The sequence below is a fragment of the Takifugu flavidus genome, chromosome 9 (assembly GCF_003711565.1).
Source record: "Takifugu flavidus isolate HTHZ2018 chromosome 9, ASM371156v2, whole genome shotgun sequence".
NCBI classification, from domain to species: domain Eukaryota; kingdom Metazoa; phylum Chordata; class Actinopteri; order Tetraodontiformes; family Tetraodontidae; genus Takifugu; species Takifugu flavidus.
In genome coordinates this window covers 4,168,464-4,190,488 of record NC_079528.1, presented here as the reverse complement: position 1 = coordinate 4,190,488, position 22,025 = coordinate 4,168,464, and the positions used below count along the sequence as shown (strand labels likewise).

Below are 22,025 nucleotides of genomic sequence, written 5' to 3'. Positions count from 1 at the left end.
AGAGTCACAGCTTCATTTTCAAGTTTGATCACAGATCTTTTAATGTCAAACATGAGCATAACCAATGTCTGTACAAAACAACTGCTGCTCTAAGTCCGGGCAGCTGGAGGTCCCGACAGATGCTGACATGGGGGGACGTGGGGACCCTCCCGGTTACAGGCCAAGCTTGGTCCTCCTCCAGTGTCTCCTCTTGGAGTTGTACCTAAAATGTGAAAATAAGACCATTAGTTCAGAATGATAACTTAGTTTTTTATACTTGAAGAAGAAAACATGCATTAAAACGTGACTGAACTATGGCTGGACTCAGTAATCTCCAGCTGGCTTGGATTGGTGTTTTAGGTCCAGTTGTGTGTAATACACATCATTTAGGGGTACTAATGAGCTGCAGTCACATGACCGTTTATCAGCTCTTCTAAACAGCAAAGGCAGCAAACACTCCAAAGCCACAATGCTTACTTATCTTCAATGAGTGGTGATACTAAGCACAATGTTTACATATTGTTTTCTAAAGCACCATTCTAGCCACATCATCGGTTCCATTCACAGCATCCGTCTCATGCCATTTTGTAATGTTTTGGACTTTCATGTTCAGCTTTAGAGCTTCCTCATCACAATCACAGTGAACAGGAATCAAAAGCTCTCCAGCCGAAAGATGCTCTCAGCAGGGTTAATGACAGCACTCTACTGCAAGAACTGCTGCAATTGCAGACCTGCTTTACCTTCAGTTATAAATATCTGCACCCAGCAAACACGCTGAAGCTGCAGCAAGTGCACGTCAACATTAAGGACTGTTGACTGCAACTTAAAAACAACTGTGACAAATTCCCTGGATTGACTACAAATGTCAAACTTAATTATACTAATTTGTAAAGAACTAGTGCTGAAACTCAATCTAGAGATGATCTTTACATTAATCAATTGGCAGCAGTTTAGCGCTTAGTTGTTGTTTCCAACCCACATGTGCATTTACAATGTAAACAGAGGCTGAAAACAGCCTAAATCACCACATTGTGAATCGGTATTTTAACGGTAAAGTGCTGTGATGCACGAACGGGAGCTTACCTGATCTTGTTGCCAGTCTTCATTCTGATCCACTGAGGAATGGGCCTGTTCTGTTTCTGCTTCTTAGCGAGGAAGCGCTTGATCCTGAAAGTTTTGTGGGACGACTAAAAAAGGACAAAACGTGAACAGATCTCCGTCAACAAACTTAAGGACTAATGGAAACTGTGCACAAACAGCCAAGTAAAGTCTACGGCGGAAGCTAGAAGCTAACATGCACAGCGACACTGGATGTACCGGCTAGCATCTGCGTCTTATAAGCTCATTTCCGACCATTATAAGCAACATAAAGACCTAATAGGCTCCGTTGAAACATTAAGTGTTCAACTTAAGTACAAAAGTTGAGTTACCTAAAACCTAGATATGGATGTTTAAAGATTTTGCATTTACCATTTTGTTCACAGTGTCTTCCCGACTGAGACAGCGGAAGAAGAGAGAGAAGGAAGTGACGCGTCAGTTATCTGATAAATATTTCCCAAACAGCGACACCGTGCGGCGACTCCTTTAATGGCTTATAGCCCATGAAGAGAGTGAAATAGTCTTTACATAAAATAACGTACGGTTTAGTTTCTCGAAGAGTCAACAGAAGATGTAAATGAGAATTACCAATACCCAGTAATGAACAAATAGCACACGTTGTAATAGGAAAATGACATCTTTTATTTCTGGTCAAAGGTAGAATCTGTATTTTGCATCACCAACAGTACTGTGGAGTCATGCCACTAGTTTATAGCATTATAGAGAAATATGGAGAGTTCCAGATTAGAAAAGGGTGAAGGCCACAGGTTTGTCAATTTAAGGCGGCATGCTGTCCAAGTGGTCACACAGCAGTCATCTGAAATGGCTATTTTTCCTCAATATTGGAAGATAGTTGACAAAAACAAATTGTGATCATTATCCAGGTAAATGTAGATGTATTTCTGCACTACAGACAGTAAAACAAGTCATTTTTAACTGTTTTACTCAGAAAAAATTTAGTTACATTAAGTAAAAAAAACAATAATCTTGGCAATAATCAACTGAATATTCCAGCGTAAAATGTACGAAGTTACATAAACCAGAGTAACCGACTTTACAGCAAAGCAACACCGAACAAAATAAGGCCACTTTGACTGGATGAGGCCTGAAAAATCTTCACCTGGTGTGACTTCTAACCTCAGAACGTCCTGCTAACGTTTCCGACAAATGAAAATAAAGGGTCACATTCAGGCACAAAAGGCTCCTCTGATCAGCTCCTCTGAGCCCTTGAGTGCTGGAGGCAGTGGCCCCGCAGAACCACATCGCTGCTGCGACTGTCACCAAACACATCACAGCTCAAACTCTGCTCAGTCGTCTGCTTTGTCAGACGTTTTCTCGGTCTCTGCGTCTGGTTTCCTGCCGGCAGACTCGGGTCCTGCCCCCGTGGTTCGATTGCGGCTCCTGGCCCCTGGTTGGTACAACTGGATTGCAGGTCGGTCCTGAAGAGATGAAGGAAGGAGTTTTAGACAGGTAGGCGGGCTGATCGTCTGAAAAGCGTTTTTTTCCTCACCTTATTTCGCAGCCGGTCTCTTTTCTCGTCCTTTCTCTCCTCTTTGGCAGACTTCATGGCCTTTTCTGAGAAGTCTCCCAGGTTTTCACACTTCTTCTTGTCCACATTGCGCTCTCTCTCCTTTCTCACATCATCTTCTTGCTTCCTGCATGAGTTCTCTGCGTCCAGCCGTTCTCTCCTTCTCTGCCGCTCTTCATCCCTACGCTTGAGGCGCTCCTTCTCTTTCTGCCGCCGCTCCTTCTCCCGCTCTCTGTCCTGATCTGTGTCACGCTCCCTGAACTCCCTTCGTCCATGTTCTTCAGTTCTGTAAGTGGATAACAAAAGCAGTGAGAGTAAAGTACTAATTTGGATGTAATTAAGTAAGAATTAAGATTGGAATATGTTGAAATAATAAACTAAATTTCAGCCTCCTGAATAACTCTCCAACTAAAAAGGCGTGTGACTGACTTCCTTCCTCGGTCCTCCTTATGCTCAATATTCTGCCGCCGTTTGTGATCGCCGCTCCCTGCCAATCGATCCTCTTTCGTCAGCTTCTCTGGCTTCTTGGCCTTTTCCTTTGGATTCTCAGACTCATTCTCTTCACTTCTCTCCGGTTTCTTCAGGAGCTGCACAAAAGTAAACTAACTAAATCCATCCCATAAAATGTTGGACGACAGTAAATGTTGCTGTGACACATACCTTAATTTTTGGCTCTTTTCCCTGATCTCTATCCTTCTCCAGCGGTTTCTCAACTTTCTTCATCTTGTCAGACTCTTTTCGCTTCCTTCTCTCCTCCTCTCTCCACTTTCGCCGCTCCTCATCACGCAGACGTTTGCGTTCCAACTCCCTCCGCCGCCTCTCTTCCTTCTTCTCTTCCCTGATTCTCTTAATAACATAAACACAGGATACGAGGCCAGTTAATAGCTGTAAATGGAAACACACAATAAAAAATAAACAATATTTATTCATTTACCTGTTTGTTCTTCAGAAAATCCAGCAGAGGAGTAGATTTTTTAGCTTTAAGAGGAAAAAGTTATTAAATATAACAGTTTATAACAAATTTTACATTTAAAAATTAATATTAAGATTGTTTTTTTCTTCTGTACACCACTTCAACACAATGTGTGATATTTCCTACCTACAAGTTCCTTTGATTTTGCCTCGAGCTCTTCCAGCAGTATTTCTGGAGATGATGTTAATTTTTCTTCGTCTCCATTGTAATATTCTAGGAACTTTTTATATTCTGGATCTGCAAAAAACAACCCAAAACATGAAAAACAGAGCTATTAAAGTGAAAGAATGTAGCTAAAACTTCTCAGAGAGAAAACTGGACAGAACATCTATCAAAACTTTGCTATAGTTACTATATGTTTGGTTACATGGGCAAATAATAAAAGCTATTTTTGATACGGAGAAAATTAAACCCCTTAACAGGATATGAAACCATCGCATTTAACGATAACTATATTTACCTTCAATAATTGTTCCACATTTTGCATCCCTTTTCTTATTTCTTTTCTTGGCAGTCTTTTGAAATGGTGCAAACTCCACAACAGCAGGATATTCCTGTCCTATTTTCAAATACACACAACCAATAAAAACTTAAACTTCGAATACAAGTTTAGCATACGTCTTTCAGCAGAAAAGGGCCGTCATTCATACCTCTCTTGTCGATGAACACGTATCCATCAAATCTATCTCTGAACAGAACTATGTCCTCTTGGTTTCGGAAGTTAATGTATGCTCTCGCAAAAAGGTGAGGGAAAAGGCTGCAGGGACAAAATACAGGAGGTGAAATCATCAAGGTCAAGGGCAGGATAATAAATATTCAGTGATGCTTTCATATTAATATGCTGGCACCTGGTGTCGTTGGAGAAAAACTCCAAGTAGTCCACCTCTGGCAGAGGCTGTAACTGTTCCTCCAGCTCTTCCTTCGTCAAACTTGGTGGTAATCGCCTGATCACAATCTAGAAAAGTAAAATCTTCACAATAACTGAGATAATTTAGCCGAGAAAAAGCCCCGGAAAATGAAAGCAGCAATTCCCTAACATTAATGACATACGATTTACCGAGCATTGTATACATTATCTTGCTTCACCGTGTTGTTTACAACCTCCGAGATATAACGTTTTTTGAGGGTTTTTTCTTGTTTTTTAACTTTCCGATTGTACTTGAGTTGTAACAGAAATTGCTAACGAGCTAGCAAGTTTTACCTTTGTCATGGCCTCTTTCTTTTCCTTCGTCTTCTCTGTCTTTTCGCCATCATCATACTTTATTTCCAACTTTCTCTCCTTCGGTCGGGTGTTTTCTTTATCTTCTTTCATGGCTAAACTCTACTTTTGCTTAACTTTGCCGTTCATCCCAGTCTGCCCACTTGTTTACTGTCTTTAGCAACTTAGCTGGCTAATGGCAACTGCTAACCCAACTTCCTTTGATGCTGCTGTTTATCTTTACCACAATAGGTGGCGATATTGACACATTATTATAGCTTGAAGAGCACAGCACACAAGTCCAGAAAATTCGATTCTGCTAGAATCTCTATTCTCTAAATACTTTATATGTGAAATTAATATTATCGCTCACAGGTGAATCCTTGACTAAATTTATTTCAGGCCATCGTTCCGTTTTATTCTTGTAATGTTTTGTGTTAATTACCGGAAGTGTTGTTCTTCTTCCGCTTTGCGACGGAGGTCATCAGGAGGTTCGACATTTTGGTAGCTGCTTAACAAAATACACATTACCCGATAGCTTTGGGGGAGCTGGGCTGTCATAAATCCTGACAGCAATTCTGCAATCATGTGGTACGAAATTTTGCCCGGATTTGCCATCATGACGGTGTGTCTGGCGATTCCCGGTATTGCCACAGCACAGATCCACAAGTTCACTAACGGAGGAAAGGTGATCATGATGTTAGCCGCTAATGTTGCTAACGACTAGGAAGCCAAATGTGGTTTGTTGTCTTTTAGTCAGAAAATTACATGAGTCTCGTTTTACTTTTAGGAAAAGAGAACTGCCCGGGTTCCATGGCAGTGGCATTTGATGGAGAGAGATAAGCGAGTGTCAGCGTCAGGAAAATATTATAAGTCCAAGGTGAGTGTACATGTGTAACTAGCAAAACAGTTTCTATGTTGATGTATGACTGTGTCGGAGTTGCAGCTACCCAACACTGTTCCCATTAGAAAATTCTGCCTTTTCTCCAGGGTAAACCTCTTCGTCTTAGTTTTTTGTCGTTTTAGGGTGCACCAATGGTGTATGGACCCCTTTATTGCGATATAGGATGTTAATGTTACATTACCTGCACAGATTCTGTCCACAGATTTTACCAAACAGGACGATCACTGCCTGTATCAATGAAACTTGTTTAGGAAGTGTTGCTTTTGTCAAAAAGAAAAGGCCCTTCACTTGTACAACCTTCTGCAGGACCATTAATTATACCGATTATATTTCTGCTACAGGGAACATCTATTATTAATTGGTATTCCTGCCTCTGCCGTTGTAGGTAATAATTCTTTTTCTCAACAGGGACTTGAAAACATCCACTGACTACAGATATGAAGATCCACACAAGAAAGTGTTTTGTTGTCCATCGAAATATATATTCAAAAATCAAGCTGTACATTCTTTCCCATCTTTGATGATAAATGGTTCCTCCTAGTAAAAAATGTACAATACTCCACATCTTTGTCAGTTTCCTCTATGGGCATTTTTTTCATGTTTGTAAAGCAGTCTCAAATATTTAATTTGTGTGTGTGGGCAAGTTGGACATCCAAAACCACATTCGACAGCTCTGATATTTTACAGATTTAATCCAACAAAACTCCAGTAACTATTGTCGCAATAAAATCTGAGGAGTAACAATACAATTATTGTAGAAAACTGAAATACACATTTATTTACACTGATACTACAATCAGCTCAGGAAAAAATAAATGTACTGTGCAAGGACAGGAGTTAGAACTATAAATGTGATCACTTCTCGTCTTTGCCTTTGGTCTTCCTGTAAACCATCTCCCTGAAGCTCGACAGGATTTTGCTTTCTCTCTTTCTCCGTTCCTCCTGGTTGAAGGATGCCAGCGCTCTCTTCTCATCCGCACTGTAGATCTGGTTTTCCTTTCTCAGACGTACAGCTTCCATACGCCGATGTCTGCAGGAGCGCGTTTAAAATTGTTATCACAAAAACACAAATAAGATGTAGTCATATGATAATTCGGTAGCAAATACCCGATTTCAACATTATGAATATAATAAACTGTCCTAAAAATATGAGGTACCTGCTGCCGCTCATCACATAGCCAGACTTCTCAAAGTCAGCAATCTCATTACTGGTGAGACCAATTTCACCTCTTCTGGGGATTCTTTTGCCTGCTTTAACATATTCAGCCATTGCAGCACCTTCACCTGGCAACAGAGCGTGACCAAAACTGGAAAAAAATACATAAAAAACAATGTTTTGACTCAAACTTTTATGCTGACAATTGATATTCTTCATCACTTGTTTAATTTTTTTTGACTAATTTGTTGTCCAGCACCTGGAAAATACCAGATAATCTCGTTTTTTAAAGCCAAGGTAAAGAATAATGTAAATTCAAGTCAACTCACTCCAGTGGTCTATCGTCCTGGGACATCTGAGTGAACGGAGCCTCGGGACCAACTATATTTTCATCCAAGCTGGTTTTCTCCACCCACATGACCTCAGTGGGATCCTCCTCTTCCTCTGACTCTTCACTGCTGGAGCCACTCGACTCTTTACGATTCTTCTTTGCCTTCTTTTTCTTAGATTTCTTTGACCTTTTAAGAAGTACAATAAGTTACTGAAATTATCCAGTTCAGTCTTATTTTTTTTAGTCACTGAATGGTGGCCTTTACTTTTTGCTTTTCCTTTTCTTTTTCTTCTTTTTCTTTATTCCTTCTGAAAAATAAACACACCGTGGGTCAACTAATGGGTGATTAAGCCTGCTTTGAAATTAGAATAAATCAGCTATGATGTAACTCACCATCTGAATCTGATTCCAGGTCACTGTCCTCTGAGTGCTTCTTGCTTTTCTTCTTTTTAGACTTTTTTTTCTTTTTCTTCTTCTCCTCTGCAGATGAGAGAACTCTTGTTCAACAGATCTGTCCAAATCACTGTGCATTTGAACTGACGGTCCAGACGGTACCTTCTGAGCTTGATTCTGAACTGTTGTTTTTCTCATCTTCAACTGGTGTAAATTCATCAGAGCTGGCCAGGACAATAATATATTTTTAGTCCGTTCAAACAGAAGGACAAAATTCTGTGGAAATTCTGGAGAAATTGGGAACTCACTCTGGTTCTTTTACCCTTGGTGAATATCCCCAAACTTCTGGACATCCCAACTCACCAATCCTCTCCCTTTCCTGCAGTCGCCTGAAAGAAAATCCACAATTGCTACAGGTAAGCTTTGAATAAATTCATCTTTAACAAACAGGATTGTTTTTTTTATTAAGTGGTAAACTTGGAAAATCCAGAAGGCATTCTGGTAACAAGGCAAGGTGCCAGGACACCTTTTGAGCACTGCTGAGGTACCCTGGAGCAAGGTGCTGAACCCCCTCAGTGACGCCGGGATAGCCTCCAGCACCCTACCGTGACCCCGGGGAGGGTGCCGGTTGCTCACAACAAAGTAATAATCTTAAAGGTTATGAATCATATATGTAATACCTCGCAACAAAAGCCTCTTGTCTCTGTCTTTGCTCATCGTCTCTCTGCTGGTCGTAGTAGTACTCATCTCTGAAACTCCCATGTTTTCCTGGACCGTCTCGGTGATCAGGCCAGTGGTTGTTATGTCGCTCTCTGGACCTGGACCTGGATCTGGATCTGGAGCGACTACGGTGGGGGCTTATGCGGATACGTCTGATATTTTTGGCTTCTCGAAAACGACGGTCCCGTTCTTCGTGTTCCCTCTCCCTGTTTCTAGGTCTCGGAAGTTTGGGGCCAAAGCTGTCGGGGGACAAGCTCCGATCGCGACTGTTGTTGCGGTTGCGGCTGCGAGACCGAGTTCGACGTCGCCGTTCTCGAGGACTCCGTCTGTCCCCGCCGCCATCAGAGCTAGAGCGATCCGACAACGACATGATTGTTGAATTTTTTGTTGATTAGCAGTTGAACGGTGAAATGCTAGATTCTATCTTCATTAAGCGTCCAATTTCAACGATACGCAAACACATCCGCGTCCACTAACCGGAAATCTAGATAGGTCCGTTCCGAAATACAAGTCGGGTTGTTTTACGCAGAAATTACAAAGGTTCCGGATAGGATATCAACAAATTATGCACGATTAAGCTTATATGTTAACAGTGCAGTGTTCTGGCGCTTATTATGTTTGTCCTCCTCTGTACGATTGATGTAACTCTGTTTGTAACATTTGGCTTTTTAGAATACATTTTGCATATCGTAGCTTAATATATTATTTCAGTCATCATTTATACATTTATTGCAAAGTAAGCATCAAAGAACACAGATAAAATTGCAAAAAATGACGAATAAACGAAAGCAATAATCACAGTTTGTTTTATCATAATATATGTTATGGATTTGAACCCTTCTGTGTGAGTGTGTGTGTGATGTAATACAATTTATCAAGCGTGCAAAAAGTAAAAACTTAAAGCCAAACACACCTTCGGGTTTTACATTGCCGTTCAAACAAGGTAACTTGAGTGACAATGAATGCTTTAGCTTGGAAAAATGTTAAGACAAAGTCACTCGAAATTTCCGACTCTACTCGAATATTGAGCGAAAATGATCGACAATGATATTATTCCACAAATTTAAACATGACCACAACATGACAGGACAGAAACAGGTACACGCCGTGGAAAAGGCACGTTCAATACAACTTCATGCACATTCCAACCAAAATGCGGCCCCAGCACAGGAGTTTAAACACCAACAACCACTTCCGTCATTTCATCACTTTTGAAGACTAAATGTTGACATGGTCGTTATTTATTTTTGAATTCAGTGCTGCGTAACGGCGCCCCCTTGTGGTCGTACCACCGAACAGGCTGCTGTTCGCCTCGTACACATTTGACAGGAGAAGCTGTTAGCCAATTGTTTGTAGCCACCGCGGTAGTGTTCCGTACGGTTGTCAGGAGACAGTGTTGCAGGTAAACACAATTCACTGCCTTATAGATAAAGAGGAGTTTAATTTTACCGGTTTGTAGCTACACGTATCCACCGTGATGTAATTGACGCTAGCATGCTAATAAGTAGCTAAACAGGCCGCACTGTCTGGCTTTCATTAACGTCATCTTTTGTTAGCTTGTCATCAAAAGCAAAGAAAAAAAAAAAGATCATTTACTGTTTTTGACTCGAAGATCTCAGTTAAATGTTTCATGAATAATATTATTGTGTTCATTTTACAGTTCTTTTCACAGTTCCTTTGACTGCATTTAGCAAACAACAGCTAAGAAAGGATAATGTTGTTGCTGCCTTGTGTAACATTGAAGGACTGAATTTTATTTCGACAAGAATCCCAGTAATGAGACTTAAATGCAATGCTCTGTAAGCAACTACAATTTTAGTAGACTGTGCTTGCAGACCTAGTCGAGCAAATACATGAAGGGTCTTTGGTTGGGTCCACTTTTTAAAGTATTTGTTATTGATGTCATTACATTATTCACGTTTGACCTTGAATTAAAGCACAAAGTGGTTCCGTAATGCAAGTGCATTTTTATCATTTCTCTCTACAGTTATGCCAGGTTTAAAGCTGATATCTGTGACTGACACCCAGTATCCAGAAGCTGTCCTGAGGTCACTGAACGAGCAACGGAGCCATGGGTTATTCTGTGACGTCACCATTATCATACAGGACAAAAAGTTCAGAGCTCATAAAACAGTCCTGTCAGCATCCAGCACTTATTTCTATCAGCTCTTCACTGTCGCCGGTCAGGTTATCGAGCTGAACTTCATCCGAGCAGAAATCTTTGAGGAGATTCTCAATTATATTTACACCGCCAAGATTTGCCGCATCCGCTCCGACTTGCTGGAAGAGCTCATCAGTGCTGGGCAGATACTAGGAGTCAAGTTTATAGCAAACTTGGCCTCGCCCTTATCCCAGTTTAAGGGTCTATCCGGTCTGTCTAAGGAGACGGAGAACAAAAATGATGCCTTGACAGAGATGATGCCAATCATCACGGAATCCTTCTCGTTATCTGCTGAGGAATTCAAGCAGGCGAGCCAGGATGAAGGCCACGATGACGACTCAGACAGTGATGTTTTGTTTGTCTCGCAGACTAATTCCCAGGACAAAGTCAGTCAGAAGGACAGCACCGATGAGGTCATTGATGTGGATTCAGCTGACACAGAAAATGTTTCTTCAAAGCAAAATGACCAATCAGCCCAAATAGCTGCCAGGCCTCCAGAGAAATCGCCCACACCTGCAAAAACACCTGAGTCAAAGCTCCCAGTTACCCCTTGTCAAAACCCCAAATTGCCCGACAGCAGCCCCCTGCATAGCCCAAACAGCAGCTTCAGTAACACTCCTTCCAGAATAGACTCAGGAAGTTCTTCCACACCTCCAGCCGGGCCCAACACTTTTACCTCCAAGTCACCAAGTGCCTCTCAGCTGCCCGAAATCCGAGATGTAACGGGAGTCCACAAGAAGCAAATCTCCACCACGTGTCAGGAGGGAAATTTTAAAATCATGCTGAAGGATGTTTCTGAAGGTCCGGCGAATCACGCCGATCTTCCAAAGTCGAACGTGAAAGCGGTAAAGACAGTGACGTTAAATGCGGCCGCAGAGATCGACTCCCTTTCGCCAGGCTGCAAAGTGTACGCCAATATTGGGACGAACACGTACGACATTGTTCCGGTGAAGGAAGATCCGGATGAAGGCGGCTCCAAGAGCAGCAAGGAGAAGCGTCCGCTGGTACCGAAGCCCTCAGAACCTACAGATAGCACGCCCGCCTCACCAAAGGCCAGCCCCAACAGAAAGAGGAGCAAAACCGAGCTGGAGGACCACTACGAGCTGATCATGGACGGGAAGACCTTCTACGTGTGTGTGGTGTGCAAGCGGCCTTACGTCTGTCTGACCAGCCTCCGGCGCCACTTCAACACACACTCCTGGGAAAAGAAGTACCCGTGCCGCTACTGCGACAAGGTCTTCGCTCTTGCGGAGTACAGGACCAAGCACGAGCTCCAGCACACCGGAGAGCGCAGGTATCAGTGTTTGCTGTGCAGCGGCACCTTTCTGAACTACCAGATCCTGGCCACCCACTGCAAGTCGGTCCACAACCAGGACCCCAGCGGGCGCAAAGAGAAGGACGATAAGAACAACAACCTGTACAGACTGCTGCCGTATAAATCGACGCACGTGAAGCCGTATTCGTGGGGCGCCGACGGGTCGGGCTTCCCCGTCATATCCGAGGACGGCCGCGTGCATCACATCAGCTCCGCGGGACAGGACGTCCAAGGCTCCACGCAGACAAACATGTTGAACTGGGACGACATCTTCGTGGAGCCCAACGCCGGCGTGCATCCCCGGGGCGACGCCCAGCCGCCACCGAGCGTGAACACTCCTCCAAAGCAGGCAACAGAGTTTGACTTTGTTATACCAGAGACCTACTAAAACCTTCACTTCTCCATTCCATGTGCCTTGGAGGTGCTCTGACCCCTTTTTGTTTCCATAGTAACAGTATTCTCCTGACAGTCTACGTTGTTTTCAGCTTGAAGCACACTTAAAGCCTTCAAACACAATTACGGATAAAACACAATGATGCATGCTTTTAATGTCAGCGCCCAGCCTAAAAAAACATCGGCAACGTATAAAAGAACAGCTTCAAAAGGAGCGACGGTGATTATTTAAAATTGATCCTGTAAATTTTGTCCATCACCAAAATCTGGAGGTTGACTGTAAATCAGCTGGTGAATTAAGAAACGACGCGTCTACACAGTCGTGCATGAGTGATGCTGTGCGTCACCGTGGTTACATACCCTGCGTCGGGTCAATCGTTGCATATTTAGGAAGTGATACAATACGTACTCGAGGACATGGAGAGAAAAAAAAATCAAAAGCGGTTTGTAAATGTTGCACTGTTTTTAATAAGGTTCTTTAACAGTCGATGTGATCTGCAGCCTTTGGACCTGTGAACCATCAACATTAACGGGACACATTCAAGAGCAGGACTTTGTGTTGATGAGTTCGTCTCTGACCGTCTGACATTGAGCAGCTCAGGAAGTTTTATCTCTTCCAATGTAAAATCTGGAGGTTTCACGTTTTATCATTGGTTTCCAAACCGGCCAGAGTTGCTTCACTGAGTCAATCGTGAGTCTAAAGTCTTTTTTTGAGGATTCGATAGAAGATTTTAAAGTTTCTTTAACGATGATCATTCCTTGTTCCCATTTGAGAATATTTAATCTGTACGTGAGTGTTAAATTATGGACTACAGTATATTTTTCATAATGTGATTGTGGCTTTGATGGCAGGGAAGAAAAAAAATGTGGTGGGAAACCTTTTTTGCCCATTAAAGGTCTGTTGTTTTGATAAATCTGTACATTTTATTTCCTTTGTTTTCCAACTGAACACTGGTGATGCTTCAGATTTTGCATAGAACGAGACAGAAAAAGATGGTAATTTGCTACCATTCCCACTAGACTAGACTTAGTGTCATTTTCTATGATTTTTACATTTTCCAGGTTGTTTAAGGTGTACAACAGTGTTAACATCACATCTTTTCATGTAAAAAAAAAAAGTGTGTGTGTGTGAGACGTTCTCGCTGGGTTTATAACGGTAAACAACAACGGACACTCTGTTACAACGTGCATTTTCTGTAAGCAATACCAATAATCCCAGACTGTGATTAAATTATTCTTTTACAGTTTTAATGTTCTTGCGCCGCCAGCGTCTGCATATGTTTATTCCTACAGGACGTGTTGAAATAAAACCCGAGGATCCTGGTAAATCTAAAGGCCTGCGTTTATGGCGAAAACCTAATTTTCTGTAGTTTATGTCCACTTCGAGATGAGAATCCAGCGCCGCCTCTTCTCGTCCCGCCTCGCCGACCTCGATAAAACGTGTTCTGTGGTCGTACTTTACAGGCCGAAAATGTTGGCGTCGCTCTCCTACGTTGGTCGCGCTAATGCGGTTAATAATGATGTACAGTGGCGTCGATTGCAGGTGATGCTTGCGGGGGCTACGCCTCTGTCACACTGATGCGAGAGAGTCAGTTCCTCGCTGTGCTGTCCTGGGGGGGGGTGAGGACTGGAGAGGATTGAACTTAAAAATATAAACTGGAGGCAAGAAGAAATCCAGTCTAAGTCTGTTTACATTAAGGCCTGATATGTGTGTGACGGTACGTCTGTCCCAATGTGCTTACACACAAACACACAGTGTTGACGTGGGTGGTCTGGGGGATGGGGGGTGCCGCTCCCTCCCTCGTGCTCTCGTGTCCGTCCCCCTCCTCGCCTGGCCGTCCTTCAAGTCCAAGGACAGCGAGGAGGACTCAGCGCCCGGCGACGCTTCAGGAGACACAAGTCAGGGGCTGTACGGGGGGGGCTTCTCATCAGGATGATCGTGAGGAGGAGAGTAGCGTGGGGGGACCATGGTGGGCCACAGGTGGCTGGCTCCGGACTGGGAGTCATCTGACAGGCCCGAGGAGTCCGGGAACAGGTAGGAGCCCTGGGGGAGGGGGGACAACAATGTGGATACATACAATCCAAATTAGTCAGCGTTTCCTAATTAAAAGTAGTCAAACCTGCAGGTCGTAGGCGGTGTAAGGCGGCAGACAGGGGGCAGCGTTGTAGTAGGAGTTATAGGAAGTGGTGGTGGGGGGGAGCTCCGAGGGGACAGGAGCTGCGATGGCTTCTGGGTCCGACGTACTCTCAGTCGCAGCAGACGGAGTCTGAGGGGCAAATAAATGCACGTTAAACCCCAACAAAGGCTTCGGCGCCCCCTGGTTAAAGCCACCCACCATGTCTTTGAAGCCCCCCAGCACCGCAGCAGTGATGATGCCCAGAAACAGAGCTACGATGTTGAGGATGGTGGCAGACCACAGCAGGTGATACAGGTGCACCACATCCTTGCAGCTCTTCACGTCTGTGTACTCATGGTAGCCTCCAATCACCTCCACACGGCTGGGCCAGCGGGGGGGGGGGGGGGGGCAGAGAGGGACACAGCCTTTTAGGTCCACCACAAACACCAGCGAATATATCTATCACCCATTTGTGTGTGCGTGCGTGCGTGTGTGTGTGTGAGACAGGACGTGAGACATGCAGACATACAAAATGGAACACTTTGAAAAACATTTGTGAAAAATCTACACAGCAAAACTAAATGAAAAAAAAAAAGGAAGATGTGAATTCACTGATGGCCGATGTGGTTCTAGAGAAAGGGACCTACTTCCAATTCATGGATGATTTCCTAAACTTTTTCAAAACATCTTTATTCTGAAGGCCCATAAGAGGATGTTCTCTGAAACAAAAGTTAAACGTAAATGAACATTCTTGCTCGGGATGTGGTCAAAGCAGGTGAAGAGCCGTAAAAAAGTACCCCCCCGCACACACACACACACACACACACACACACCCACACACACACACACACACACACACACAAAAACCGGCCGCAAAAAATCTGCCAGGTCAAAGCGGGGCAGCAGAGCAGGCAGCGCCCCCACCCTCGGGGCTAGCCGTGTCTCCGGTTGTGCACACTCACTTCCCGCAGTTGTACAGATCGCAGCAGTAACACGTGTTGCTCTTCACGCGCAGGTTACACGACGTGCGCGAGGACGTCTGACACGGCACCTGGGGATCAGAGGTCGGGACATGGTGGATTCAAGGCGAAGGGACGCGGGACAAGTGCTGATGGGGGAATTCATCGTTCTGGAAACTGAGAAACAGAGTGTGCCTCTTACATCCTGATCAGACGCCGTCTCGCTGGAGTGATACGCACAGCGGCCGGCGTACAGGGGCCTCAGGTCCTGCAGAGCAGTAAAAACCCGCGTTAGAGGCTGCCAGCGAGGACGATTTCACTAGAGTTTCAGAAAATCAGCGAAGAAGACATCAGGGAAAAGCGTGGTGGAATATCACTCTGCTATGTTTCTACCGTCGCCCAGAAGCCGATTTGTATTTATTATATTTGTGGGCGGAGTACTGGAAAAATCCATTTTGTTCCCTGAGAGCCAGACAAAGGAGGGAGGGATGAGACTTTTATCAGATTATTTTATATCAGTCTGTATTAAAGATCCTGATAAATATGACCCCCGTGACCTTTTGGTAAAATGCTTCATGTTGTTTTTCTGTGGCGTCATTTAGTGGTGGGGGGGCAATAAGTGGTGCTTTCAGACCCTGAAAATGAAATGTACTTTTTTCTGCAGGGAAACCTTGGCTTGGGGGTTCTGCTAGGATCATATTTCGGATCCAAAAACACACTCCAGCACCGGAGATGACCACCAGGGCACAGAGGTGCACACTGTGAGCCCACATGACCTGTGAGGATGCACCGTGGTGTCCTGAATGGTTCACCAGCAGCAACCACCAGGGTTCCCCTTCAGAACGGGACTTTTCAACGTTCAATCAAAATCCAAGTTTGTTTGTATTCTTCAATTGACATCAGCGCTTGAGCCCCTTGGACCAGTGCTGCAGCGGCCCTGAGCTGGGCTCTGTGGCAGTCTGGGCCAGTGGAAGCGTGAAGGACTCACAAAAAGGCTGCATGGAGTTAATTACAGCCTGGGAGGTGTTTTTAAACCCTCTCCTGTGTCTTTTTCTCACAAAAGGATCTGTGGAGCTCAGTCAGGGTGATTTTTGGGGTTCTTAGTTACCTCCCTGACCTCAGAACTTCACCCTCCACCCAGCTGTAAAACGAGTCCTGATCGACCCAAACGTCTTTCATATGAGAATGATGGAGACGGAGCTCTTCAGGGAGCTCTTTTGACCTCATGGATCTTATTTTTGCTCTGATGTGCACCAGGAGGTCTCATTTAAACTCAGAGCCTTAAACTCAGGTCCAATCCATGTGATAGTGACTTTTTTCTTATTAATTTGTGTAATTATCTCGCCTCTCGACGCCCTCGACTTATCACATAGGAAACAATGAAAATGTTAAGCAGGTCTAAATAGTTACATGCATCCTTAAATCTGATAAGAATTGCTGGTGTTTCCCCTCATCTCAACAGTGTCGATCAACTTTTTCGTGCTGTTTTTCTGCCTTTTTCACTCGGCAGCGTGTCTCCCTCATGTCCACAAATGGTTCTGCCCTGTTTTTTCCCTTGAAAACCATCTAATGGCACTCATCTCCCTTTCACACAAACATAACTTATTTCAGTATAATTGTTTCAAGAGTGCATTAGCGGTTATTTAACGTTTTATGCTCTTTGCATAATGGAGCGTGATCTCACTCAACCACCAAATATCTTCATCCAGGCGAGGAGGGTAAAGCAAAAGCCTTAAATCTGTGTCGAATGCTGAGCCTTTTAAACTGTAATGATTTTTTTTTTATATGTGTGTTTTTTTTTAAGTAAATTAAAAAGAAGATTTAAAGTTGCTCACAATGTGCCTCGCTGCAAAAACTCCATCCACGATAGCGCAGCAGAACGCAGCCACCACGCCGAAACTGATGAAGACGATGGAGGCGACTAACTGGAAGTGGGGGGGAACAGAGGAGGGTTAGCGTCGTCGCTCTTCATCACCCTGACGTGTGTGTATCCCAGCAGTCCAAACATGCAGCATTTGTGTTGTGTTTACATCATCAGAGGGCCAGAAGGAGGACGAACGTGTGGCTGTTTCATCAGGGTTTAGGGAGTGTGGCAGGCTTCTCTTCCCCTCGTTTGACCCCATACTCCTTTTTTTAACTTGTCATTGAAAGGCGTATTCGGTTACGCAGAGCCGCACCCTGTCTGCAGGGTGGCTGAGAGGAAGGTATCAGATTTAAAGACCAGAGATAGATTTATACCTGAGCAAAGACTACGCTGCAACATTTCTATCAAACTAGCATCAGACAGTTTTAACAGCTCTTGTTTAAACCAAGTGAAGTGCAATTTTTGCCCCGTTTGATTGAAAAATGCACATTTTAAAGGCATTTTTAATTAGCTGATGTGGTTCAGCTACAAAACTGACTGACCACTACAAAAAACCCTGCCCACATTCTGACACTCAGACCTTTTCTATACTTCAGCTGGACATTAAGGGGAAATGAAGAAATGGAAACTGTGCTTTTAATGTAATTACTGATTAACTATGCCATTCATTTTGCTGGTTTGCAGTGATTTTTCCTAGGTCTCCCTCACATCACCCTCTACACAACCCTGTGACCCCTGTGTGGGTTACATTAGGTGTTCTTTGCCATGATAATAAATGAATAAATACAACTAGGTTCCATAATGCTAATTTGTTCACTTGTCTGACATCCTATAATAATACAACTGTATATGATGAAACATCCATGCATAAAACTCATTTCAGAACCCCTAATAAATCTGATATTTGGATGTAATTGTACAAGAAATGATATAAGCGTTTTTAATCTCACTACTAATACTAAGAGCCCCTCTGACATGTTGTCTGTAACGAGTTGTTTACTTCCACACTAAGTGGGGCCTCAGGCACCCAAACATAGCTTCTTGGAAAGTCTTGTCAGGGTACAAACTCTTCTTCACTCTAGTTGCCACTGTCCTGCTCAGGCATGTCCCCCATCTACAGTTTCCTTCCCCCAGATTCCACTTTGGACATTTGTCCTCCTTCGCTTACATTCTGTTTCTATTTCCAGACGCTTCCCACTTGAAGCTCAGGACACTTGTTTGGATTCACAGGCCTCTGCCAGGCCAAGTGGGTCAGCGTCTCAGTCTCTATGAGGTCTGTAATTCCATTGTCACGTTAACAATATAATCAAGCCTTGGCGAGGCGACTGGGGGCTGACTCGCGGTTTGATGTCTGTGCTCTGTGACTGCGGAGATGTTAGAGTGATCTCAATGCACAGAGGTAATATAAATCCTCTTACCATCTGCCTCTTGTTCTCTATTAAATGAGCACCGATAATTCCCAGAAAAGAACCGAAGCCGAGCTGAAAAGGGAGAAAAAAGCTGTCAAGGTGTTGACAGTAGGCAAAAACAAACCATTCAGAGAGAGAAGCAGCATGTTTTAGTGTCTGAGGAGCATCTCAGCAGGTTTACAACAACCATCCACAGATTATGTGACTCACATTTGAACCTATTTTTCACATTTTCATTTGCATTTATGAAGGTAAGTTTATCTGATCTCTGTAATTAGATTCAGCCTCAGCTGGGACAAATTTGGGGGTCCAGTATGAATCCGAGGGCTGTGGTAGGATCTGAGAACGCTGAAAGCTGAGTATGAGTGAAGAAAACACATTTATGAGTCGAGACACCGAGACTCACTCGGCCTCTAATGACAGCGATGCTGAATAATGAATGTGGGGAAAATTCGCTCATCAGAGACCTTCGCCGATTATTCTTCCTTGGAGGCAAGGAGCAGGAAGCCCCCCCCATCACTTCTGACAGTCTCTGATGGTGAACGCCCCTGCGTTGAGCCTGCACTCACTATGACTCCTGGGTAGTAGCCGCCGACGGTGATGTTCTGCGTCCTGGTGGTGGCTGCCAGGCCAAAAACCAGGATGAGCACCGACACCACGAACAGCAGCGCCGTGACCACGATGGATTTCCTCTTCCTCCTTTTAAAGGAGCCTGCGGGGCAACAAATGAAGGGGTTCGTTATCATCAGCGGGCCACGTGCTGCGTTACAGATGTCTACCGGTGAACCACAAAATAAAGCTATATAGCGTTAAAAGGAACCAGCAGAGAGGATGAATAATGAGTTTAATTTCATGAGGTTTACTAGTTATTAAAGTTTATTAAACAAATATTCCCCCATGGAGAGAAATTTATGACCGACATGAAGCTCAGCTGGCAAAGCAACAGATTTTTAATCAGATAGCGCTAAAACATTTGTCTCCATGTTCATTTGTGCAACATTAAACTAGATTTTAGATCAGTCACATCAACAGTTTTTCTCTCAGCTTGACATTTTTAGGTTCCTGTTCTCTGAACTGCCCCATTTTGTCACGTTGTGAGCTGAAGAATTTGTCTGATTTGCATTAAAGCGTGACTTTCTCGCCAAATTAAACCAGCCAGTCATTATTAAATATGCATTTTCTATTGATCTGGGGTCAAAAGGCTACGTATCAGGACAACTTATTTAAAAAGAATCACAACAACAATCAGACGACTTCTCTGTCTGTCCAGGCGACTCTTTGTGCACCAAACATTTTGGCCTGGAAATCAAATTCAGTTTGTTCAAACTCAGTGATTTGTTGAAGTTGAAGTAGAGAGGAGAGATAAATGGCTGGTGTATTTAAAACAAAACCACTACAGGACTGTGGAATTATCTTCAATGGAATGTCCTTGTGGGGCAAAGTAATTCACTCATTGTCTCTTGCTGTATTTGAATGTTTTTTTTTAATATGACTTCATGACAGCCTGTTTATGAACATGTAAAAGAAACTTAGAAGTCATTTGTTGCACAACAGCACTGTCTACAGATAATTACACTAATAATTACACATCATTACATTAGCGGACTGCAAAACAGGCTGATTTTCTCTTCCTTTCCCATTAAACCATCCAATCTGCTGCTTACTCAACACCTGCAGTGAGGCGCTGCGGCCTGAAGCGGAAAAGCTCACGTTTAAAGGCTGTTTTTGTCCGCCTCTGTGGACCAAATCACGCCAGTAATCGACCCCGTCAGGAATGACGCGCAAGCAAGGCGAAAACGGTGCGCGTTAAATGTGGAGGCGAGCAGAGGGGACTTCTTCTGAATTAGCTGCATTGCTGTCAAGCGTTTATGTGGTTTTAAGTGATAAAACCTGCAGCAAACACACGCCGTTGACCTTGCGCACACCTACCCATGCTTGTTTCCGACAGGGACAGTCCGCTGGATTGAAGGCTCTGGGATGGAGGCATGACGCCTGGGCGATGTTGTCAGAAAAAAAAGGATCTCTTTTGAATTATTTACACAAAAAATGAACTCGCGGATGTTCGCTGTGTATCTGAGAGCAAACCGTGCAGAGTCGTGACCTAAAGCAGGCGGCGTGCTGGCGTTGCTGCGGCATTGTCCATCCGCGCCGCGCCTGTGTCACCTACATCCCCGCTGCGCCTCACACCTCTGTCGGGATCCGTTTTCCACGCGTGTCGCTCTGTGACTGTCACCCTGCTGCTACCACCGCTGCTGCTGCTGGTTGTGGTGGTGGTGATGATGGTGGTGGTGGTGGTGGTGGTGGGTGTGTGCGCATGTCACGCTCACACGCAACAAAAAAAGAAAGGAAAAAAAGCACCGTGTTTACCTCCGTTTTTGCGGATCAAAGCAGTTGTTGATATTTTAACTATTGTTACACTTGACAAGAGCAAACGAGAGAAGGTAAAATTCAAGATTCAAAATAGTAATAACTGCAGCCTTGTTGTATTGTTACACTGTAATAAAAAATAAGAATAATAAATCTTTGCAGCACAACCAGATAACGATCCTATGCTCACTATTATACAGCTTATTTCATTAATTACACAGACGTGTGGACCCGAGGCTGCAGTATATTACATATACCTGACACGTCGGCTCTATTGACAGCGGGTCCAGTCGAGCTGCGAGCGCCACCATGTGTCGAAGAACTGTCATGACTAAAGAGTTGTCGCATAGAGGAAACAGCGACGCGTGTTGCCTTCATGTGCATTCAGAAATGTGTCCTAACTGATCCTAAACACACCGTCCTGACTTCTTTTCTCTTCTCAAATTGAGAAGGCTCAAATTGAAACACTTTCTTGAAGCTTTCTGGGGATTTTGCCCAGTGTGAAGTCTGAAAATGAGAAAGACGCGGCGGAAGACTAGACTTGCGTCATTAGAAGGTTTCATCTGGTTATGTCAGTGATGATAAATCTCACCCTCTATAAAAAAAAAATACAAATGCAAGAATATTACCAATAGTGACTTGTCTGTGTGGTTTTGGAAACAACAACAAACAATAATAAAGTTTCCATGCTGGTAAGAAGGGAATTCCTGTTTATTTGTTGCAGGCCTACTGCAATTATATTAACCTTCAATCACGCACGTTTTTGCCGCGTAAAACTCAAAGAACCGATTTTTTTCCATGACGCAATTCCTCTTTTCATGAAAGAGAGAGAGGGGGGCGGGGGTGGGGGTGGGGGGGCGCAGAAGAGGGACTCCACTTGCACGGGGTAACAGAGCGCTACGTGACTGGTTTGCAGATGCACGTTTGAGGGGTGAAGACTTGAACTTGTCCAGAGTTCCTGCTGTTGCTCCTGCAGGAGTCTGCCGAGGCTGATGCTGTTGGCAACTGGATTAGTATGCATGCATGCAACACAAACGCCTAATGACAGATTAATACGTTTGCTGGTGATGGGTTTCATTGTAACAACGCTCCCCTTCTGAAACAATAAATACAGCACGCATTTAATGCATCGTGCTGGGATATCCTATAAATATTGTGCT

At 43.9% G+C, this 22,025-nt stretch overlaps 6 protein-coding genes and 1 long non-coding RNA gene across 10 annotated transcripts; 3 read left to right on the top strand and 4 right to left on the bottom strand.

The window, feature by feature from the left end:
• Positions 1-15: 15 nt before the first annotated feature.
• Positions 16-12,413, bottom strand: rpl39 (ribosomal protein L39). Of its 2 annotated transcripts, none has more exons than XM_057043440.1 (3): positions 12,396-12,413; positions 1,063-1,167; positions 16-202 (listed from the first exon to the last, which is right to left on the bottom strand). In XM_057043440.1, exons 1-3 carry the CDS (start codon positions 12,404-12,406, stop codon positions 154-156), a joined length of 165 nt encoding a protein of 54 aa, XP_056899420.1. In that variant the 5' UTR covers positions 12,407-12,413; the 3' UTR covers positions 16-153. The 2 variants fall into 2 exon arrangements, with proteins under 2 accessions (XP_056899420.1, XP_056899421.1); XM_057043441.1 differs by lacking the exon at positions 12,396-12,413 and adding an exon at positions 1,450-1,536 and having other exon boundaries at positions 1,063-1,166.
• Positions 1,696-5,082, bottom strand: upf3b (UPF3B regulator of nonsense mediated mRNA decay). The gene is made up of 10 exons (XM_057043425.1): positions 4,780-5,082; positions 4,427-4,533; positions 4,229-4,335; positions 4,039-4,137; positions 3,705-3,815; positions 3,540-3,583; positions 3,266-3,451; positions 3,035-3,192; positions 2,588-2,891; positions 1,696-2,516 (listed from the first exon to the last, which is right to left on the bottom strand). The coding sequence occupies exons 1-10, from the start codon at positions 4,888-4,890 to the stop codon at positions 2,385-2,387; spliced, it is 1,359 nt and encodes a 452-aa protein (XP_056899405.1). The 5' UTR covers positions 4,891-5,082; the 3' UTR covers positions 1,696-2,384.
• On the top strand, positions 5,223-6,242 carry ndufa1 (NADH:ubiquinone oxidoreductase subunit A1). Its single transcript, XM_057043439.1, has 3 exons — positions 5,223-5,464; positions 5,567-5,656; positions 6,089-6,242. The coding sequence occupies exons 1-3, from the start codon at positions 5,363-5,365 to the stop codon at positions 6,107-6,109; spliced, it is 213 nt and encodes a 70-aa protein (XP_056899419.1). The 5' UTR covers positions 5,223-5,362; the 3' UTR covers positions 6,110-6,242.
• On the bottom strand, positions 6,355-8,786 carry nkap (NFKB activating protein). Its single transcript, XM_057043429.1, has 8 exons — positions 8,241-8,786; positions 7,869-7,949; positions 7,723-7,784; positions 7,561-7,647; positions 7,433-7,475; positions 7,166-7,354; positions 6,838-6,987; positions 6,355-6,710 (listed from the first exon to the last, which is right to left on the bottom strand). Exons 1-8 carry the CDS (start codon positions 8,648-8,650, stop codon positions 6,536-6,538), a joined length of 1,197 nt encoding a protein of 398 aa, XP_056899409.1. The 5' UTR covers positions 8,651-8,786; the 3' UTR covers positions 6,355-6,535.
• On the top strand, positions 9,532-13,063 carry zbtb33 (zinc finger and BTB domain containing 33). Its single transcript, XM_057043424.1, has 2 exons — positions 9,532-9,682; positions 10,268-13,063. Exon 2 carries the CDS (start codon positions 10,270-10,272, stop codon positions 12,142-12,144), a length of 1,875 nt encoding a protein of 624 aa, XP_056899404.1. The 5' UTR covers positions 9,532-9,682; positions 10,268-10,269; the 3' UTR covers positions 12,145-13,063.
• tmem255a (transmembrane protein 255A) lies at positions 12,594-21,150 on the bottom strand. 3 transcript variants are annotated; one of them, XM_057043431.1, is made up of 11 exons: positions 20,584-21,150; positions 20,428-20,490; positions 19,068-19,210; positions 18,508-18,570; positions 17,061-17,150; positions 15,428-15,493; positions 15,229-15,317; positions 14,914-14,985; positions 14,486-14,648; positions 14,270-14,416; positions 12,594-14,193 (listed from the first exon to the last, which is right to left on the bottom strand). In XM_057043431.1, the coding sequence occupies exons 2-11, from the start codon at positions 20,483-20,485 to the stop codon at positions 14,050-14,052; spliced, it is 1,035 nt and encodes a 344-aa protein (XP_056899411.1). In that variant the 5' UTR covers positions 20,486-20,490; positions 20,584-21,150; the 3' UTR covers positions 12,594-14,049. The 3 variants fall into 3 exon arrangements, with proteins under 3 accessions (XP_056899411.1, XP_056899410.1, XP_056899412.1); XM_057043430.1 differs by having other exon boundaries at positions 20,428-21,147; XM_057043432.1 differs by lacking the exon at positions 14,914-14,985 and having other exon boundaries at positions 20,428-21,147.
• Positions 14,047-17,055, top strand: LOC130531428 (uncharacterized). Its single transcript, XR_008952096.1, has 2 exons — positions 14,047-14,184; positions 15,890-17,055. It is a non-coding gene; the product is annotated as an uncharacterized LOC130531428 (long non-coding RNA).
• Positions 21,151-22,025: the final 875 nt, after the last annotated feature.